Below are 15,437 nucleotides of genomic sequence, written 5' to 3' on the forward strand. Positions count from 1 at the left end.
ATTGAAAACAGCATCTTAAAATTTTCTTTATTTCTTGGAAGGATGATAAAGAATCCACTGGAAACAAAAAAATATGAAGTTAAAGCTGAAATATGCTGTATTTGTGTAAAATAGAAAACAGCATACACTCTGGGATTTATAAGAATAGGGAATCCACATAACGTATTTGCATTGTTTTTCTTTGGTTCAGAAAAACAATGTATAATTTTATATGAAGATATTTCAAGTTATTGTCCACAAAATTATTCACCAGTGATTCAGTGGATGATAAGACCCTTCTATCAAGAATTACCAAGAAAGCATAGTTCTAGTTTGGCTTTATCTGCCAACCCAATGGCTTCATAAGAAATATAGGAATGGAAAAATTAGAAAAAATCAAGTATCTTAAATTTATAAAAAGAATTCCTAAAAACACATCTAATCATCCAATGAGAACTTGGATTGATCTCTTTCTGTTCATCTGCAGACAGAAATAAACACTGATGGGCAAAGAGAACCAAACCTATCTGACTGAATTCATCTTGCTGGGCCTATCTTCAGATCATCGGACCCAGATCGTACTGTTCGTGTTGTTTCTCATTGTCTACCTGCTGACCGTGTCTGGGAATCTGCTTATCATACTTCTAATTTATGCTGACTCTCGACTTCATACACCAATGTACTTCTTCCTTAAAAATCTGTCATTTACTGATCTCTGTTTCTCCACAACTATCGTTCCCCAGATGTTATTCCACTTTCTGGCCACGAGAAAGGTCATTTCCTTTACTGGGTGCTCCATTCAGATGTTTTCTTTCCTAATAATGGGATGCACAGAGAGTTCACTCCTTGCGGTGATGTCTTATGATCGGTATGTGGCCGTCTGCAAGCCCCTGCACTACACCACCATTATGACCCAGAGGGTTTGTGTTCTGCTGGTCATGGGGGCCTGGGCTAGTGGAGTGTTTGTGTCTTTGGTAGATACCACATTCACTTTATGCCTTCCCTATCAGGGACTTAATGTAATTAATCATTATTTTTGTGAGCCTCCTGCACTCTTGAAATTAGCTTCAGAAGAAACTTACAAGGCTGAAATGGTCATCTTTGCAATGGGTGTGATAATCCTCCTAGGTCCTGTGTCTCTCATCCTTTTCTCCTACTGGAATATCATTTCCACTGTGATTCAAATACAGTCAGGAGAGGGGAGGCTCAAAGTCTTCTCTACCTGTGGTTCCCATTTCATTGTAGTTGTCTTCTTCTATGGGTCAACAATATTTACCTACATGCAGCCCAATGCGAAGAAAATGAATCAGGGGGACAAGGTGATCTCAGTGTTCTACTCAGTGATAACACCCATGCTGAACCCATTCATTTATAGCCTGAGGAATAAAGATGTGAAAGAGGCATGTAGGAAACTATTTAGAAGATAGCCTCACAGAGAGAGGGATATTTTTATTTGAATATAATATAGAATATGGTACCCACTCATGAGGAAAAGCTGAGAATGTGAAACAGCTTTTAGATGAGTATGATTTTTTAAAAGAGTCTCAACATAGGGCATGGTGAACAGAATTATCATGCATAAATTAAATTTCAAATGAGCAATAGGAAAGTTGTATCATATAATTGAAATTTTCAATGAAAACCTGGCCATGAATCACCTTGCATACATAAAAACTGTGTAACTGACGACCAATAGGAAATCTCAATTGCCTGCTAGAAATTTTTTCTCTCATCATTTTAGAGGTCAAATGCCCACAATCAAGACGTCTTCAGACCACACTCCCCTGAAAGGCTGTGGAAGAGAGAGCTTCCCTACTCTTCCAGCTCCTGGGAGCTTCTGGGGGTCCTTAGCTTGTGACAGTATCAATCTCTGCTGCTGTCTTCTGAGGATGTATCCCTGTCTGTGTGTCTTTCTTTCTTCTTATAAAAACGTATGCCATAATATTTTGAGCCCATTGAGTCCAGGATGATCTCATCATGAGATTTCTCTTCATTACAACTGCAGAGGCATTTATTTCAATTTAGTCACATTCAGAATTAACAGGTTGATTTATTATTTTAGGTGACACAGTTCAACTCATTGGAGCCTTGGAGGTTCTTGAAGAAAGATGGATTTTATTTAAATTCAGTGTAAAACATCAAGATACTATGCTTTGAAAGGTCTTGTTGGGAATTGTATGGAAAATAGATTGCGGTGGGATAAGCATGAAAGCAAGAAAATAATCAGTAACTTGAGCCCTATTGCAGAAGCCCCAGTAAGGATAAACTGCAGTGGAAGTAATGGGAGGTGGAACAGAGGAGGAGGAACAACAGCTGGGTAAACAGGATATAGAGATGAAAAAGGAGGAAGGAACAGAATATCCTTACTAAGTCTTTGGCCTGAGCGACAGTGTGGATGATTGGAAAGGCTCAAAAAGGGAAGTTTGGTGGGGATGTCATGAATCCCCCTTCGAACTATTTACATGACTCTATGTTATGTGCAGTCTTGTCACACCATCCTTCTGTGTTTCACTGGTTAGAATAAAGCCTTCATCTGGACAGCCAGGGCAATTTAGAATGCACAATGAATCTCTCTTGTGTTTCTTACCATATTAGATGACATGTGGAGCATTTTGAGTATAAATGCAGACTAGGGTTCTAATCCTTTGGTCATTCATAGATTGGAGGGCATCATCAGATGGTGAAGAACATCATTGGCCCCTGTTGCTCTAGGGTTATGCATCTGCAGTTTCATCCAAGTACAAGATGAAAATATTTTACTAATTGCATTTTTACAGGAAATAAATCTACTTTTAAAGGTATTATAAGTAATTTGATGACTTAAAGTATATGAAAATATGGCAATGGTTATACACACAAATACTACATCAATTCATATAAGTGACTAGAGTATCCATTAGTTATTGCATGTGTAGCAGTCCTGCAACAAATACCCATAGATACTGAGGAATGACTGTACTTATATCATCTGCGTTTTACATTATCATTGTTATTGAAATCTCCACTTTAAAAATTCAGACAAAGTATTTGGGGATGTCAGCGTTCTACACAGCCTTTGGATAAACTTTAGTGCTGTACCTGGCTTCAGATGAGGGCCAGGCAATTCAAGTTTACATTTTAATTTTAAAAATACCCAAGGGTATCTGTTACTCTAGAAAAAAGTTAACAACATGGATTGCTCTGGGGAATGCCTTGATTATAACACCTCTTAGGATCTCAGGTTTGTAGATTTCCTTCAGGAAAAACCTCCATGCTGGTTTCTAGGAGGGTGAATTTGGGTTTGTGTTTGCTAACAAAATTGTGCTCCTTAGGATGGGATAAAATAAGACTCAGACAGGATCATGTCCCACCCTCAGCAAACTTGGCAAACTATAGGGGAGCTTGCCTGGCTGGATAAGGATTAGCAGACTGCAGAACCCACACCCTTCTTCATCTGTTATCTATCTATCATTGCACACACTGTCCTGTGCCAACCTCATGCCAATGCCCCAGTAGAGAGTTGGTAGGATGATCAGGGGTGAGGCATCGTATTAAGCAGTCTGATATCTTGAATAGTTCATCGGGAAGGAAGGCTTTGCCTTTCCCTGTTGAGCCCTCTCTTTTCCAGCTGGCTTCTAGAGAGAACAGGTCCTCCTCAGGAATCTTGTTCTGCACCTTCTCTAGGAAGGGTTAAATCTGTATCAAAGAACACCAGGTGATTCTAAGGACTGTAGCCCTGCACTGCCTCTCCTGTGGCACTGTGAGCTACTCTGCCAGATTCCCCTCTGCCCCTTGCTCCCTCAGTGCTCCCGCTTCAGGGCCTTCTTTTTGTCTATCTAAGCAATCAGGACCAGGATAGAACTCTGAGCCCTCCAGCTCAGAGTCATAGTCAAGAACCTCTTGTGGTAGACAGCCCTGCATGTCCACATAGGCTGTGTGTGAGGATGCTTATTAACAGTGTGCAGCCCTGACCTACTCTTGTGCTGTCATTCTGAGCTAATTCTACCTCACTGGGACATGGCTTGTGGTGAGTCCATAAATGTAGCGTGATCATTCCTGGGAGTTTTAAGTCAAGATTTTCCTATCCAAATCCAGTGTTTGAAAACTCCTTCTCCAAGATAGACCCACCTTCTCATTCACACTTCTTCTGGTGGCGTGTGGGGGCCGTGGAGAGCATCATAGAGTGGAGTGTCAGCAAGATTCTATTTATTCACTCATTTGACTAACTTTTATTAATACTCTACCATATGTCAACTGATAACTGAAATTCAGTGATAGCAAGACATGATATACGTTACACTACCTTGAAGCAGCAGCAATTCAGAAAAAAAAACACGGAAATATGTAATTAAAAGGTAATAACAACTGCTTGAAAAGAAGTGGATATCTTTATCTGTACATTGTGAAGAATAACAACTCTACCTTGAAAAGTGAGTAAAAAACTTTACAAGTATTTGATTAATGCTAATTCTAGGTGATTGATTAATGGATAGTTAACGCTAAGGGCCATGACATACTTGTGAATTACTGTGAAATTTAGGGAGAATTGCAGAACATTTTTTGACCCAGAATGAAAAGTGAAAAATTTTATTTTATTTTGATAAAATATATTTAAAATTTACTGTTTATATTGTCAGAGATGGACCACAAAAATAAATGCAGTCGTTTTTTTGAATGGCCTGAAAATGAGTGGAGGGGGATTGTTTGTATTTTGTCTAGTTTATCATTTACTTTTTTATTAGTTTATCATTTCACTTGAAAGATGTTGATCCTTTTGTTTTGTTTTGTTTTTTAACTTTTGTTTAATAATTATAAATTTCAGGCCGGCTCCGCGGCTCACTAGGCTAATCCTCCGCCTTGCGGCGCCAGAACACGGGGTTCTAGTCCCGGTCGGGGCACCAGATTCTGTCCTGGTTGCCCCTCTTCCAGGCCAGCTCTTTGCTGTGACCAGGGAGTGCAGTGGAGGATGGCCCAAGTGCTTGGGCCCTGCACCCCATGGGAGACCAGGAGAAGCACCTGGCTCCTGCCATCGGATCAGCGCGGTGCACTGGCCGCAGCACGCCTGCCGCGGCGGCCATTGGAGGGTGAACCAACGGTAAAAGGAAGACCTTTCTCTCCTCTCTCTCACTGTCCACTCTACCTGTCAAAAAAAAATAATTATAAATTTCCAAAGTATACCTTTTGGATTATAGGGGCCTTTTCCTCCCATAACCACCCTTCCACCGCAACCATCACATCTCCCACTCCCTCTCCCATCGCATTCAGATCAAGATTCATTTTCAATTATCTTTATATGCAGAAGATCAATTTAGTATATACCAAGTAGAGATTTCAACAGTTTGCACCTACAAAGAAACACAAAGTATAAAGTACTGTTTGAGTACTAGTTATACCGTTAAATCACATAGTACAACACATTAAGGACAGAGATCCTACATGGGGAGTAAGTGTATAGTGACTCCTGTTGTTGATTTAACAATTGACACTCTTATTTATAACCCGAGGCTCTTGTCATGAGCTGCCAAGGCTATGGAAGCTTCTTGAGTCCACAAACTCTGGTCTTATTTAGACAAGGTTATAGTCAAAGTGGAAGTTCTCTCCTCCCTTCAGAGAAAGGTACCTCCTTCTTTGATGGCATATTGATTCTTATTAAGGATACTAATTCTTGTTCTGCTGTGTATGTATCAGTTATTTCTCCATTTCATTTTCCTAATTTTATTTTGTGCATGTGCATGTATTTAAGATATTTTTAGTCAAATGTATCAGTCTTTTGTAGAATATCTTTGTTGCTAGGCTCTGAAAAATCTTCTATCAAATGAAATTAGTGAATAACCAACTTATTTATAAATACTTAAGCTTATTATATATACACAAACACATCTTGAATCCCTCTGGAATGTATTCTCTATGATTAATGATGGGGACAAGGCTCACGTGTTCATCTACTAGCTAGCCGGTTGAGTTAGCATGTGGACTTCATTTGCTTATTGGAAATGCACCTTTAGCATTTAACTGATCCTTGGGCAGTTTTTAATGATTCTGATATCTGTTGAAAACCAGTGATTTGTCTTTTTGTTTTTAACCTACTAAAACATGATTTTGTTTGTAATTCTTCATATTGTCTGTATGCTATTTTTATCCTTTTATGTTTTAATTTTAAAAGTGATTTATTTTAAAATAATTTTAATTTTTTACTTAGAAAATTTAGTCTCAACTGTAAAATCATCAAACAATACACACAGGCAAAAAAAAGTCTGTCAATTATTTGCATTGTTCCCACTAGAATCCCACTTCCCGTAATCAGTACCACCAGATTATTTTCAATGGACCTACTAGCCATGTATACAGGCTATTCTGCTGTGGTTCAATAATAGTTTTCCTCAAAATTCTTGCGAATGGTTACATTAATTAATAAAAAAATTAACTTTGGGGACAAATTATGCTCTAATTTCAAACATAAAACATAATTTTAATTTACCTTTCAGAGTTTCAATAATAAAGGAGTTTAAAAAGTAGTTTTAAGTATGATTTGTTATTATATTCAACTTTAAAGAAATAAAAATAATTGGTTACAATACAGGGGAGTGCTTTTTTTGATACTTGCAATTTTATTGTAATATCATCTCTGCTCTTATGTGTTCAAATCTTCCATAATGGAAACATTTTAAAGAAAAAAAGAAAATAACTGGATTAAATCTATCCAGCCTTGCCTCTCATTCTTCTTGGTTGCATTTGGCTTTGACTTTGAGTTTCCATAGCAATACACTTCCAATCCAAAAGTATAAAAAAGGTAAAAAAAATTAATGAGAACAATCATTTTCCTCAATCAAACACAGCACCCATGTGCTGCTTTGCTTTGCTCTTAACAAGGGTTTTCCTAATCTTGTAATTGCTTCTAGACCATGTTTTCTTCAGTGTACCGAGATGTTACATAATATGAAGTAGACTTGGTTACTATTCTAAACTTTCAAAATAGCTTATATTTTAGTTAATCATTACATAAACACTATTCTAGATGCATAACTTTTGTTACCATTATATGTATGAAGAAAGCTAGCACAATGATTTGCAATTCATAACATACCAAGCAAGGGAGCCAATATTAAAATTCTGCAATACAGGTTCAGAGCCCTGTCATCAATCCAGGATCAGTGGGCTCCCCCTGCAGGAGAGATGCCTGCAGATAAGCAAATGTCACAGCTACAGACATATATACAAACACATTCCAATACGTGCTCCACTTAAAATATTAAAATGATATATCACGTGTAAGTCGGATCACATTCTTTTCACTTAATAACATAGCATAATCATCTTGCTATATCACCAAATTTGAAAGTAAGTTATATCCATTTAAATTCTGCTCAGAAGAAAAAATATGATTCTGGTTATTCATTTGATGTGCATTTGTTATTTTACGTTTTTTTTTTTTTTTTTTTTCTGATCTGAAGCCAGGAGCCAGGTGCTTCCTCCTGGTCTCCCATGCAGGTACAGGACCCAAGCACTTGGGCCATCCTCCACTGCACTCCTGGGCCACAGCAGAGAGCTGGACTGGAAGAGGGGCAACCGGGACAGAATCCGGTGCCCCGACAGGGACTAGAACCCGGTGTGCCGGCACTGCAAGGCGGAAGATTAGACTATTGAGCCACGGCGCCAGCCATTTTATGTTTATTTTTCTATTTACCCCTTTTTAGTGGATTTAAAGTCAGATCTTAAGTTATTTGCATAAATTTTTAATGATTGTTCATGTTTTTCTTTGATTTTAAGAGGTCTTCATAAATCAAAAATAATAAAAAATATTTAAGTGCTTTGCAAATACTCAGACATCTCGAGATTTTCTTATATTTTTAATTTTGTTTGAGGTGGCATCCACTAAAATGGAAATCTGATATCTTTAAGGTGTTACATTTGTTAGCATTTCCTTCCTGATTGTTTCTTTCTGGTTGTTTTTGTAAAGGTTAGGAAAGCTTTTACTATTCGCGCATTGGCTAGATAGATAATATTAAAGATAACTGTCCACCTAATTTCATAAAGAGATGAAATGTAAAAAATCAACTTTACTATGTATCTTCAGAAATGTTTTCAGAGAGTTTGTGGCATAAAACCTGTTACAAAGAAACAGTCATCATTCACTTTCCAAGCCTAGTACAAAGAAGTGCACAACAACAGCACTATCAGCATCCACAGAGTGGAAACACTGGGTGGCCCATCCAAAGCTCTGGTGTGTAGCATTCTCAGCATGATTTCTCCCCTACAGGTGCTACTAAGAGATTCCAGGAAGAGAAAATCAGAAATGGCTTTCAATTCTCAGAACTACGAGCAAAAAAAAAAACAAAAAACAAAAAACAAAAAAAAAAACCAAAAATTAAAAAGCAAAGACTTTTTACAAATTGAATTATTAAGAAATAGAGATAAGCCAAATTAGGGGTACCTGTTAATTAATATAATAACAAAGTTACTCAGATTATTTTATGTAACTGATGACTGTGTTTCATTTATTGCTGGCAACCAATAGGCAGAAATAAACATCCATGGGAGAGGAGAACCAGTCCTCCGTGACTGAATTTGTCCTCCTGGGCCTTTCCCAGGATCCAGAGACACAAGTGCTGCTCTTCTTCCTCTTTCTGAGCATCTACCTGCTGACCGTGCTGGGAAACCTGCTGATCCTCACGCTCCTTCACATCGACTCCAGACTCCACACACCTATGTACTTTTTCCTGAGAAACCTGTCTTTTGCTGATCTCTGCTTTTCGACTACCACAGTGCCCCAGGTGCTAGTCCACCTCCTGGTAAAAAGGAAAACCATTTCCTTTGCTGGGTGCTCCACACAGATAATTGTTTTGCTTCTGGTGGGGTGCACAGAGTGTGCACTGCTGGCAGTGATGTCCTATGACAGGTACGTGGCTGTCTGCAAGCCCCTGCACTACTCCAGCATCATGACACACTGGGTGTGTGTCCAGCTGGCTGCAGGGTCCTGGGTCAGTGGAGCCTTTGTGTCCCTGGTGGACACCACATTCACACTGCGTCTGCCTTACAGAGGGAAGAATATCATTAACCATTTTTTCTGTGAGCCTCCTGCCCTTCTGAAGCTGGCTTCAGCAGACACCTACAGCACAGAAATGGCCATCTTTGCCATGGGTGTGGTGATCCTCTTAGCTCCTGTCTCCCTCATCCTCATCTCTTACTGGAATATCATCTCCACCATAATCCAGATGCAGTCTGGGGAGGGGAGGCTCAAAGCTTTTTCCACCTGTGGTTCCCATCTCGTTGTTGTTGTTCTCTTCTATGGCTCAGGAATATTTGCCTACATGAGGCCCAACTCCAAGATAATGAATGAGAGGGATAAGATGATCTCTGTGTTCTACTCGGCAGTGACACCCATGCTGAACCCCATCATTTACAGTTTGAGGAACAAAGATGTCAAGAGGGCCTTCTACAGAATAATTGCAAATTAGCAGGCTTTGAAGGTGGTGATCTCCATGATGACCAGTAGGGATCCGTGGAGAGAAATGGTTGTCTGGTAAGTTATTCCCATTTTTTTTCCCATCTCTCCACTTTTTGCTTTGTCATGGTTTCTTATAGTCTCCAGATCATTTCCTCTAATTGCCGTTTAACAGCCAGGCACCTCAGTAGACACAGGAAGGACACTAATTTAATTTAAAGGAAAAAGGATTAAGGAGATTGAAGGAAAGGTAGGTCGTAGGGAAGGAAGGAAGGGGTGAAAGTACAGGAGGAGAGGGGAAGGAAGGAACTGGGAAAGAAGGAAGAGGAAACAGAGGAGGGAGACGAAGATGTGAAGGAACAAGTAGAGGGAGGGGATGAGGAAGGAGGGGAAGAAGTCAAAACAAGCCAAAAATTTAAAATAAATATGGATTTTATTCTGTGTCAAAAAGAGAAAAAGATTCAATAGACAACACAAAACTATCACAAATGTAAGAATCTACTTTGGCAAAAAGAGTGATTTCCTTTATTCTTGCTTGTGATTACCATGTTGCTTTTGAATGACTGGATCCCTGGTATATTTATGGAGTTTGGAATATATCAATAAAAATAAACTCTTCCTAGTGTCATATTTGCTTTTTAAAAGATTTATTTATTTATTTGCAGGGCATAGTTACAGAGTGAAATGGAGAGAGAGAGAGAAAATATCTTTCATCCTCTGGTTCATTCCCCAAATGTCTAGAAAAGCCTAACTGGTCTACGCAAAAGGTAGGAGCCAGGATCTTCATCCAGATCTCCCACATTGGATGGCAGGGACCAAAGAACTTGGTTGATCATCTGCCAGTTTCTAAGTCTCATTAGCAGGGAGTTGGATCAGAAGTGGAGCAGCTGGGATTTGAACCTATGCCCATAAGTGATCCCTATGTCTCAGGCACTGGGTCAACCTGCTGAACCACAACACCGGCCCCCATAGTGTTATGTTTCTAACATGGTCATCCAATCTAAATTTAACAATTGCTGAAACTGAGGAGAGTACATTTAAGGAATTATTTATTGAAATTTTTCTAAGCCTGTGTATGTTAGGAAAACATAAATAAGGCTAAAAAGAAAAAGTGTCTAGATTAGAAATCTATTGAATTCAATAATAAAAACATGCCCAACTTGTTCTGAGGAGAGCTAAAGATTAGGAGATTTATGGGATAGTGAGGAGCAACTGAGGATAAATGTGATAAAAGAAGATTGAGGGCACTGTCTTAAACATTAGTAAGGCACTTAAACTTTAAAATGTAAACAAATATTTCATTACATGATATATAATGGTCCCTGCTTTCTTATTAAAAATAATACTTCTATAAGTTTAAAATGACAGAGAAAAGTAGTGGCTGAATAAGATACTCCTTTATTGTTTCCCCACAGAGATCCCATTTAGAACAGCTATTCCTGCACTAATATGCATTTACCGAAACTGAGGGAGCCAGTGGACAGACTGTAGTGCCTGGTACAATGAGAAGAGAAGACAAATTGAGGAAAGAGGAAGGAAAGAGTTGCCTGTGTCATCCTCCTAACTCTAAGCAGCACAACAAGGAGAGGGGGGAGTGGAAGGGGACCCAGTACCAGGCCCACCATGGTGAAACCCAGTGCCAGGCAGAGTCCCAAAGCTCCTACTTCCAAACCAGTACCTGCACACCAAGTCCCTGAAACTCTGTCAGCCAGGAGGCCAAAGGACTGTCACCACCACCTCTCCCTCTGCCTTGAGCAGCACATGCCAGTCACTGTGGAATAGTGTTGGAAAGAGTGCAAAGAACTAGACATTGTAGAGTGAGGAGTTCCACAATGGCTTTATTCAGAAGGGAAGTAGCGCGCAACGTCTTTGTTCCAAGTCTTGAGATCAGCCTTGAGTTGAGTTACGAAACTGTTACATTGCCCTAGATAAAAAGGCCAACCCATATGGCACTCTGCATCATGAAGTGTCTGGCTGTATGGAGCGACCTTGAGACCCACGTGCCTGGATTCCATGAAGTAGCTGCTCCCTAACTCATGTTGTGACTTAGCTGTAAGGCCTCATCCACCCTCCTGTGGCCCCAAGAGAATCTGCGCATCAGACCCTGCCTCTCATTAAGAGTTCGCTGCCCTCCTGACTCTCTCCTGGCTTTGAAAGCAGCCTGAAGGCCTCAGTCATGCATCCTCTATCCAGCAAGCAGCTGGACCGCCATCCCTGAGTAGTTTGGCCCACAGAGTCAAAAATATGGCCCTGACTAACCAGTCAAAACTGCAAGAAACAAACACTTTTCCTGAGTACTTGGACTATTCTAGACTGCTGAGATGCTCCTCCCATTCTCTGGTGATCTCAAAAAGCCATTGAGGGCCTGCCGTGGTGGGACTCGCAGGACGCCGGCTTGCGACTGCTCTACGTCCTCTCCACGCCACCTTCTGCCATTTCGCGGCCCCAAAGGGCTGGGCGCGGGGAAGACCTGCCGGCGCCATGGAGGACGAGGTAGGTAGTCCGCATCGCCAAGAAGATGGACAAGATGGTGCAGAAGAAGAACGCGGCTGGAGCATTGGATTTGTTGAAGGAGCTTAAAAATATTCCTATGACCCTGGAATTATTACAGTCACAAGAATTGGAATGTCAGTTAACGCTATTCGCAAGCAAAGTACAGATGAAGAAGTTACATCTTTAGCAAAGTCTCTCATCAAATCCTGGAAAAAGCTATTAGATGGAAAGAAAAAAGAACCTGCAATTACATCACAGAATAGCCCTGAGGCAAGAGAGGAAAATATCTCCAGTGGCAACGTGAGCAACAGAAAGGATGAGACAAATGCTCAAGATACTTACGTTTCATCTTTTCCTCAGGCACCAAGCACTTCTGATTCTGTGTGGTTAAAGTGTAGGGAGATGCTGGCTGCTGCTCTCCGAACAGGAGATGACTACATTGCCATTGGAGCTGATGAGGAAGAATTGGGATCTCAAATTGAGGAAGTTATATACCAAGAAATAAGGAATACAGACATGAAATACAAAAATAGAGTACAAAGTAGGATATCAAATCTTAAAGATGCAAACAATTCAATTTAAGGAAAAATGTATTGTGTGGGAATATTCCTCCTGATTTATTTGCTAGAATGACGGCAGAGGAAATGGCTAGTGATGAGCTCAAAGAAATGCGGAAAAACTTGACCAAAGAAGCCATCAGAGAACATCAGATGGCCAAGACAGATGGAACGCAGACTGACTTGTTCACATGTGACAAATGTAAAAAGAATTGCACCTACACTCAGGTGCAAACCCGTAGTGCTGATGAACCAATGACCACATTTGTTGTTTGTGATGAATGTGGAAATAGATGGAAGTTCTGTTGAGTTGGAAGAATTGGCAAAATATCTGGACCATTAAGAAAACGAATATTGTAATTAGCTTTCAAACTAGGCCAAGTAACTAGTTTTCTTGCAAAACAAATTTTTAAAGCAACATACATCCCTTGGATTAATCTGTTTTCAACTGAACATCCCTTCCTTTAAATGCCTTTTGTAGTCAGATCAGTAGGGCCACCATATATTAATTGTATGGTATCTGTTTTATAAGTAAGTTGACATTAAACTTTCATCGGTTAAACTTTCAGTAATTTAAGGTTTTTTTCTCCTTAAAAAAGTTCTTTAACTTTTACAATCTGAAACATACACAGTAGATATTTTCTGTCCCTCTGTTAACCCATAAATGAAAATTACATTGTTTTCTATATTGGCATGTACTTACACCAGATATTACAGGAATATAAAAGGTAATATAATTTTAAGTTTACCAAATATGGTGTGTATTCAAATGATACTTGACCAGCTTACCTAAATTGTATATAATATTTGAACTAGCACATTAATTTGATTTTAATTATTCACAAGCCTGGATAATTAGATATTATTTTGCATCTGTAACTAACCATGATCATCATTTCTTGTAATTTCTTGTACATGTATATTACTTGTTCTTAATAAATTTTACTTTTGGAAATATGAAAAAAAAAGCCATTGAGAACATTATTCTCAGAAATTCAGCCAGCAAGACACTGATAAGCACACATTCAGCCTTACATACCCACACTGATCCCCAACCAGCAGCTGGGCAGCCTTACGGAGTAGGTCAGTCCCCTGAGGCTCTGTGAAGTTACCTGTGTGGCTGCTCATCATTCCACAGCTGTGGCCCCACCCCTCTTCAAATTTCAGACACTGACAGGGACCCCAGCTTACAAGTGGGAATGCTGTGCTACATCCATCTTTGTCCATAGGATGGCCACACACTCACGTGACCTGAAGGAACTGGTGAGAGCCCATGCCTGCAGAGGCACACCATTCACAGAGCTACAGTGAATCTGCCCCATGGAAGGGACTGGTGGTGTAATCTCACAACTCCTGTGGCCCAACCAATGAGAAACTCATAGACACCATTGACTAGGTTTTACTGAATTTGTGTTTTGAAGAAATATGTGCACTTAATGTACGTTGCTAAAATTATTAGTGCAAAATCAATAAGTGCTGTTTTATAATTAGAGCTACTCAAAAAATGAAAATAGAGCTGCTCTCTGATGCATTAATCCCACTGCTCTTTCAACATGCCAGTGAAATGAAATCAATCTATTTAGAGACATCTGCATTCACAATTTTATTGTGGCACTATTCCAATAGCTAGGATATTGAATCAAAAAACTTAAAAAGTAGATGAGTGAGTAATGAAAATGTGGTATGGCTCAATGAATTAAGCCACTGTCTGTGACACTAGCATTCCATATGGGTACTGACTCGGTTCTAGCTACTCTGCTTCCAATCCAGCTCCCTGCTAATATGCCAGGGATGCAGGAGTGGATGAACGCAGTACTTAGTTCTTTCTTACCTACATGGAAGACCTGGCTGTAGTTCCTGGATCCTGGCTTCCACCTGCTCAATCTTGATATATCATAGCTATTTGGGGAGTGAATTTGCAAGTGGAAGGACTCTCTCTCACTCATTCACTCGCTCACTCTTTTCTCTCTCTCTCTTCATCAGTATGGCATTTCCTGTTCACATTTATATAGCCATTCTGGTATTCTGAGCCCTCACCAGATTCATTCATAACTCTCTGTTTAGAGCATTCTTGGTTTTCTCTATTCTCCTCTCTAACATTTTTGCAACATTTTAGAGCAAACCAAAGGGCTCTTCCACATCTTCAGGTTTAAGTATAGCAACGATTCCACTGCTAAGTACTGATTTTCTGTATTAGTCAACTTTTTATCACTGTAATGGAATACTTGAGGTAACCATCTTCACAAAGGCAAAAGGTTTTTAGCTCACAGTTTTGGAGCTCGAAGTCCAAGATTGGTAGCCCCATTGGTTTGGCCTCTGTGAAGGTGGTAAATGCAGTGCAGGCATTTTGAGGACAATCACATGTTCAGCCAGCAATCAGAGTGAGGTGGGGCTAACCTCCAACTTTTTTTTTTTGGACAGGCAGAGTTAGACAGTGAGAGAGAGACAGAGAGAAAGTCTTCCTTTTCCGTTGGTTCACCCCTAAATAGCCACCAAGGCGGGTGTGCTGCGGCCGGTGTGCTGCGCCAATCCGAGGCCAGGAGCCAGGTGCTTCCTCCTGGTCTTCCATGTGGGTGCAGGGCCCAAGGACTTGAACCATCCTCTACTGCCTTCCCGGGCCACAGAAGAGAGTTAGACTGGAAGAGGAGCAACCGAGACTAGAACCTAGTGCCCCTATGGGATGCTGGTGTTGCAGGCAGAGGATTAACCAAGTGAGCCATGGTGTCAGCACCAATAGTTAAGCCTGTAAAAAAAAAATAGAATGGATACTAGCTTTGTGATGTATAGTAGTATATACTATTATGGAAGGAAAAGCTGAGTATTATTAAAAATTTATAATTTACAAATTAATTTGTAAGTTTAATAGTTGAAGCAAATTACCAGTTGGCTTTAAAATGTAGATTACTGAATCAAATTTTTTCAGTAAGAAGAAAGTATCAGTAGGTATAAAACTCTCATAAGAATTGCTGTTGTGGTTCTGTTGTGGT

At 39.9% G+C, this 15,437-nt stretch overlaps 2 protein-coding genes and 1 pseudogene across 2 annotated transcripts; all 3 read left to right on the forward strand.

Moving 5' to 3' along the window:
* The first annotated feature begins 482 nt into the window (after positions 1 to 482).
* LOC138846511 (olfactory receptor 2D3-like) lies at positions 483 to 1,406 on the forward strand. The gene has a single exon (XM_070062530.1). It carries the CDS (start codon positions 483 to 485, stop codon positions 1,404 to 1,406), a length of 924 nt encoding a protein of 307 aa, XP_069918631.1.
* A 7,083-nt stretch (positions 1,407 to 8,489) lies between these two features.
* Positions 8,490 to 9,471, forward strand: LOC100352478 (olfactory receptor 2D3-like). Its single transcript, XM_008253380.3, has one exon. The coding sequence runs from the start codon at positions 8,490 to 8,492 to the stop codon at positions 9,411 to 9,413; it is 924 nt and encodes a 307-aa protein (XP_008251602.3). The 3' UTR covers positions 9,414 to 9,471.
* Positions 9,472 to 10,800: 1,329 nt separating this feature from the next.
* Positions 10,801 to 13,329, forward strand: LOC100337697 (transcription elongation factor A protein 1 pseudogene; annotated as a pseudogene).
* Positions 13,330 to 15,437: the final 2,108 nt, after the last annotated feature.

This window comes from Oryctolagus cuniculus, chromosome 1 (genome assembly GCF_964237555.1).
Source record: "Oryctolagus cuniculus chromosome 1, mOryCun1.1, whole genome shotgun sequence".
NCBI lineage: Eukaryota > Metazoa > Chordata > Mammalia > Lagomorpha > Leporidae > Oryctolagus > Oryctolagus cuniculus.

What these genes read in the sequence shown, in the direction of transcription:
- LOC138846511 (XM_070062530.1), top strand. Translation starts at nt 483, where the DNA reads ATGGGCAAAGAGAACCAAACCTATCTGACTGAATTCATCTTGCTGGGC.
- LOC100352478 (XM_008253380.3), top strand. Translation starts at nt 8,490, where the DNA reads ATGGGAGAGGAGAACCAGTCCTCCGTGACTGAATTTGTCCTCCTGGGC.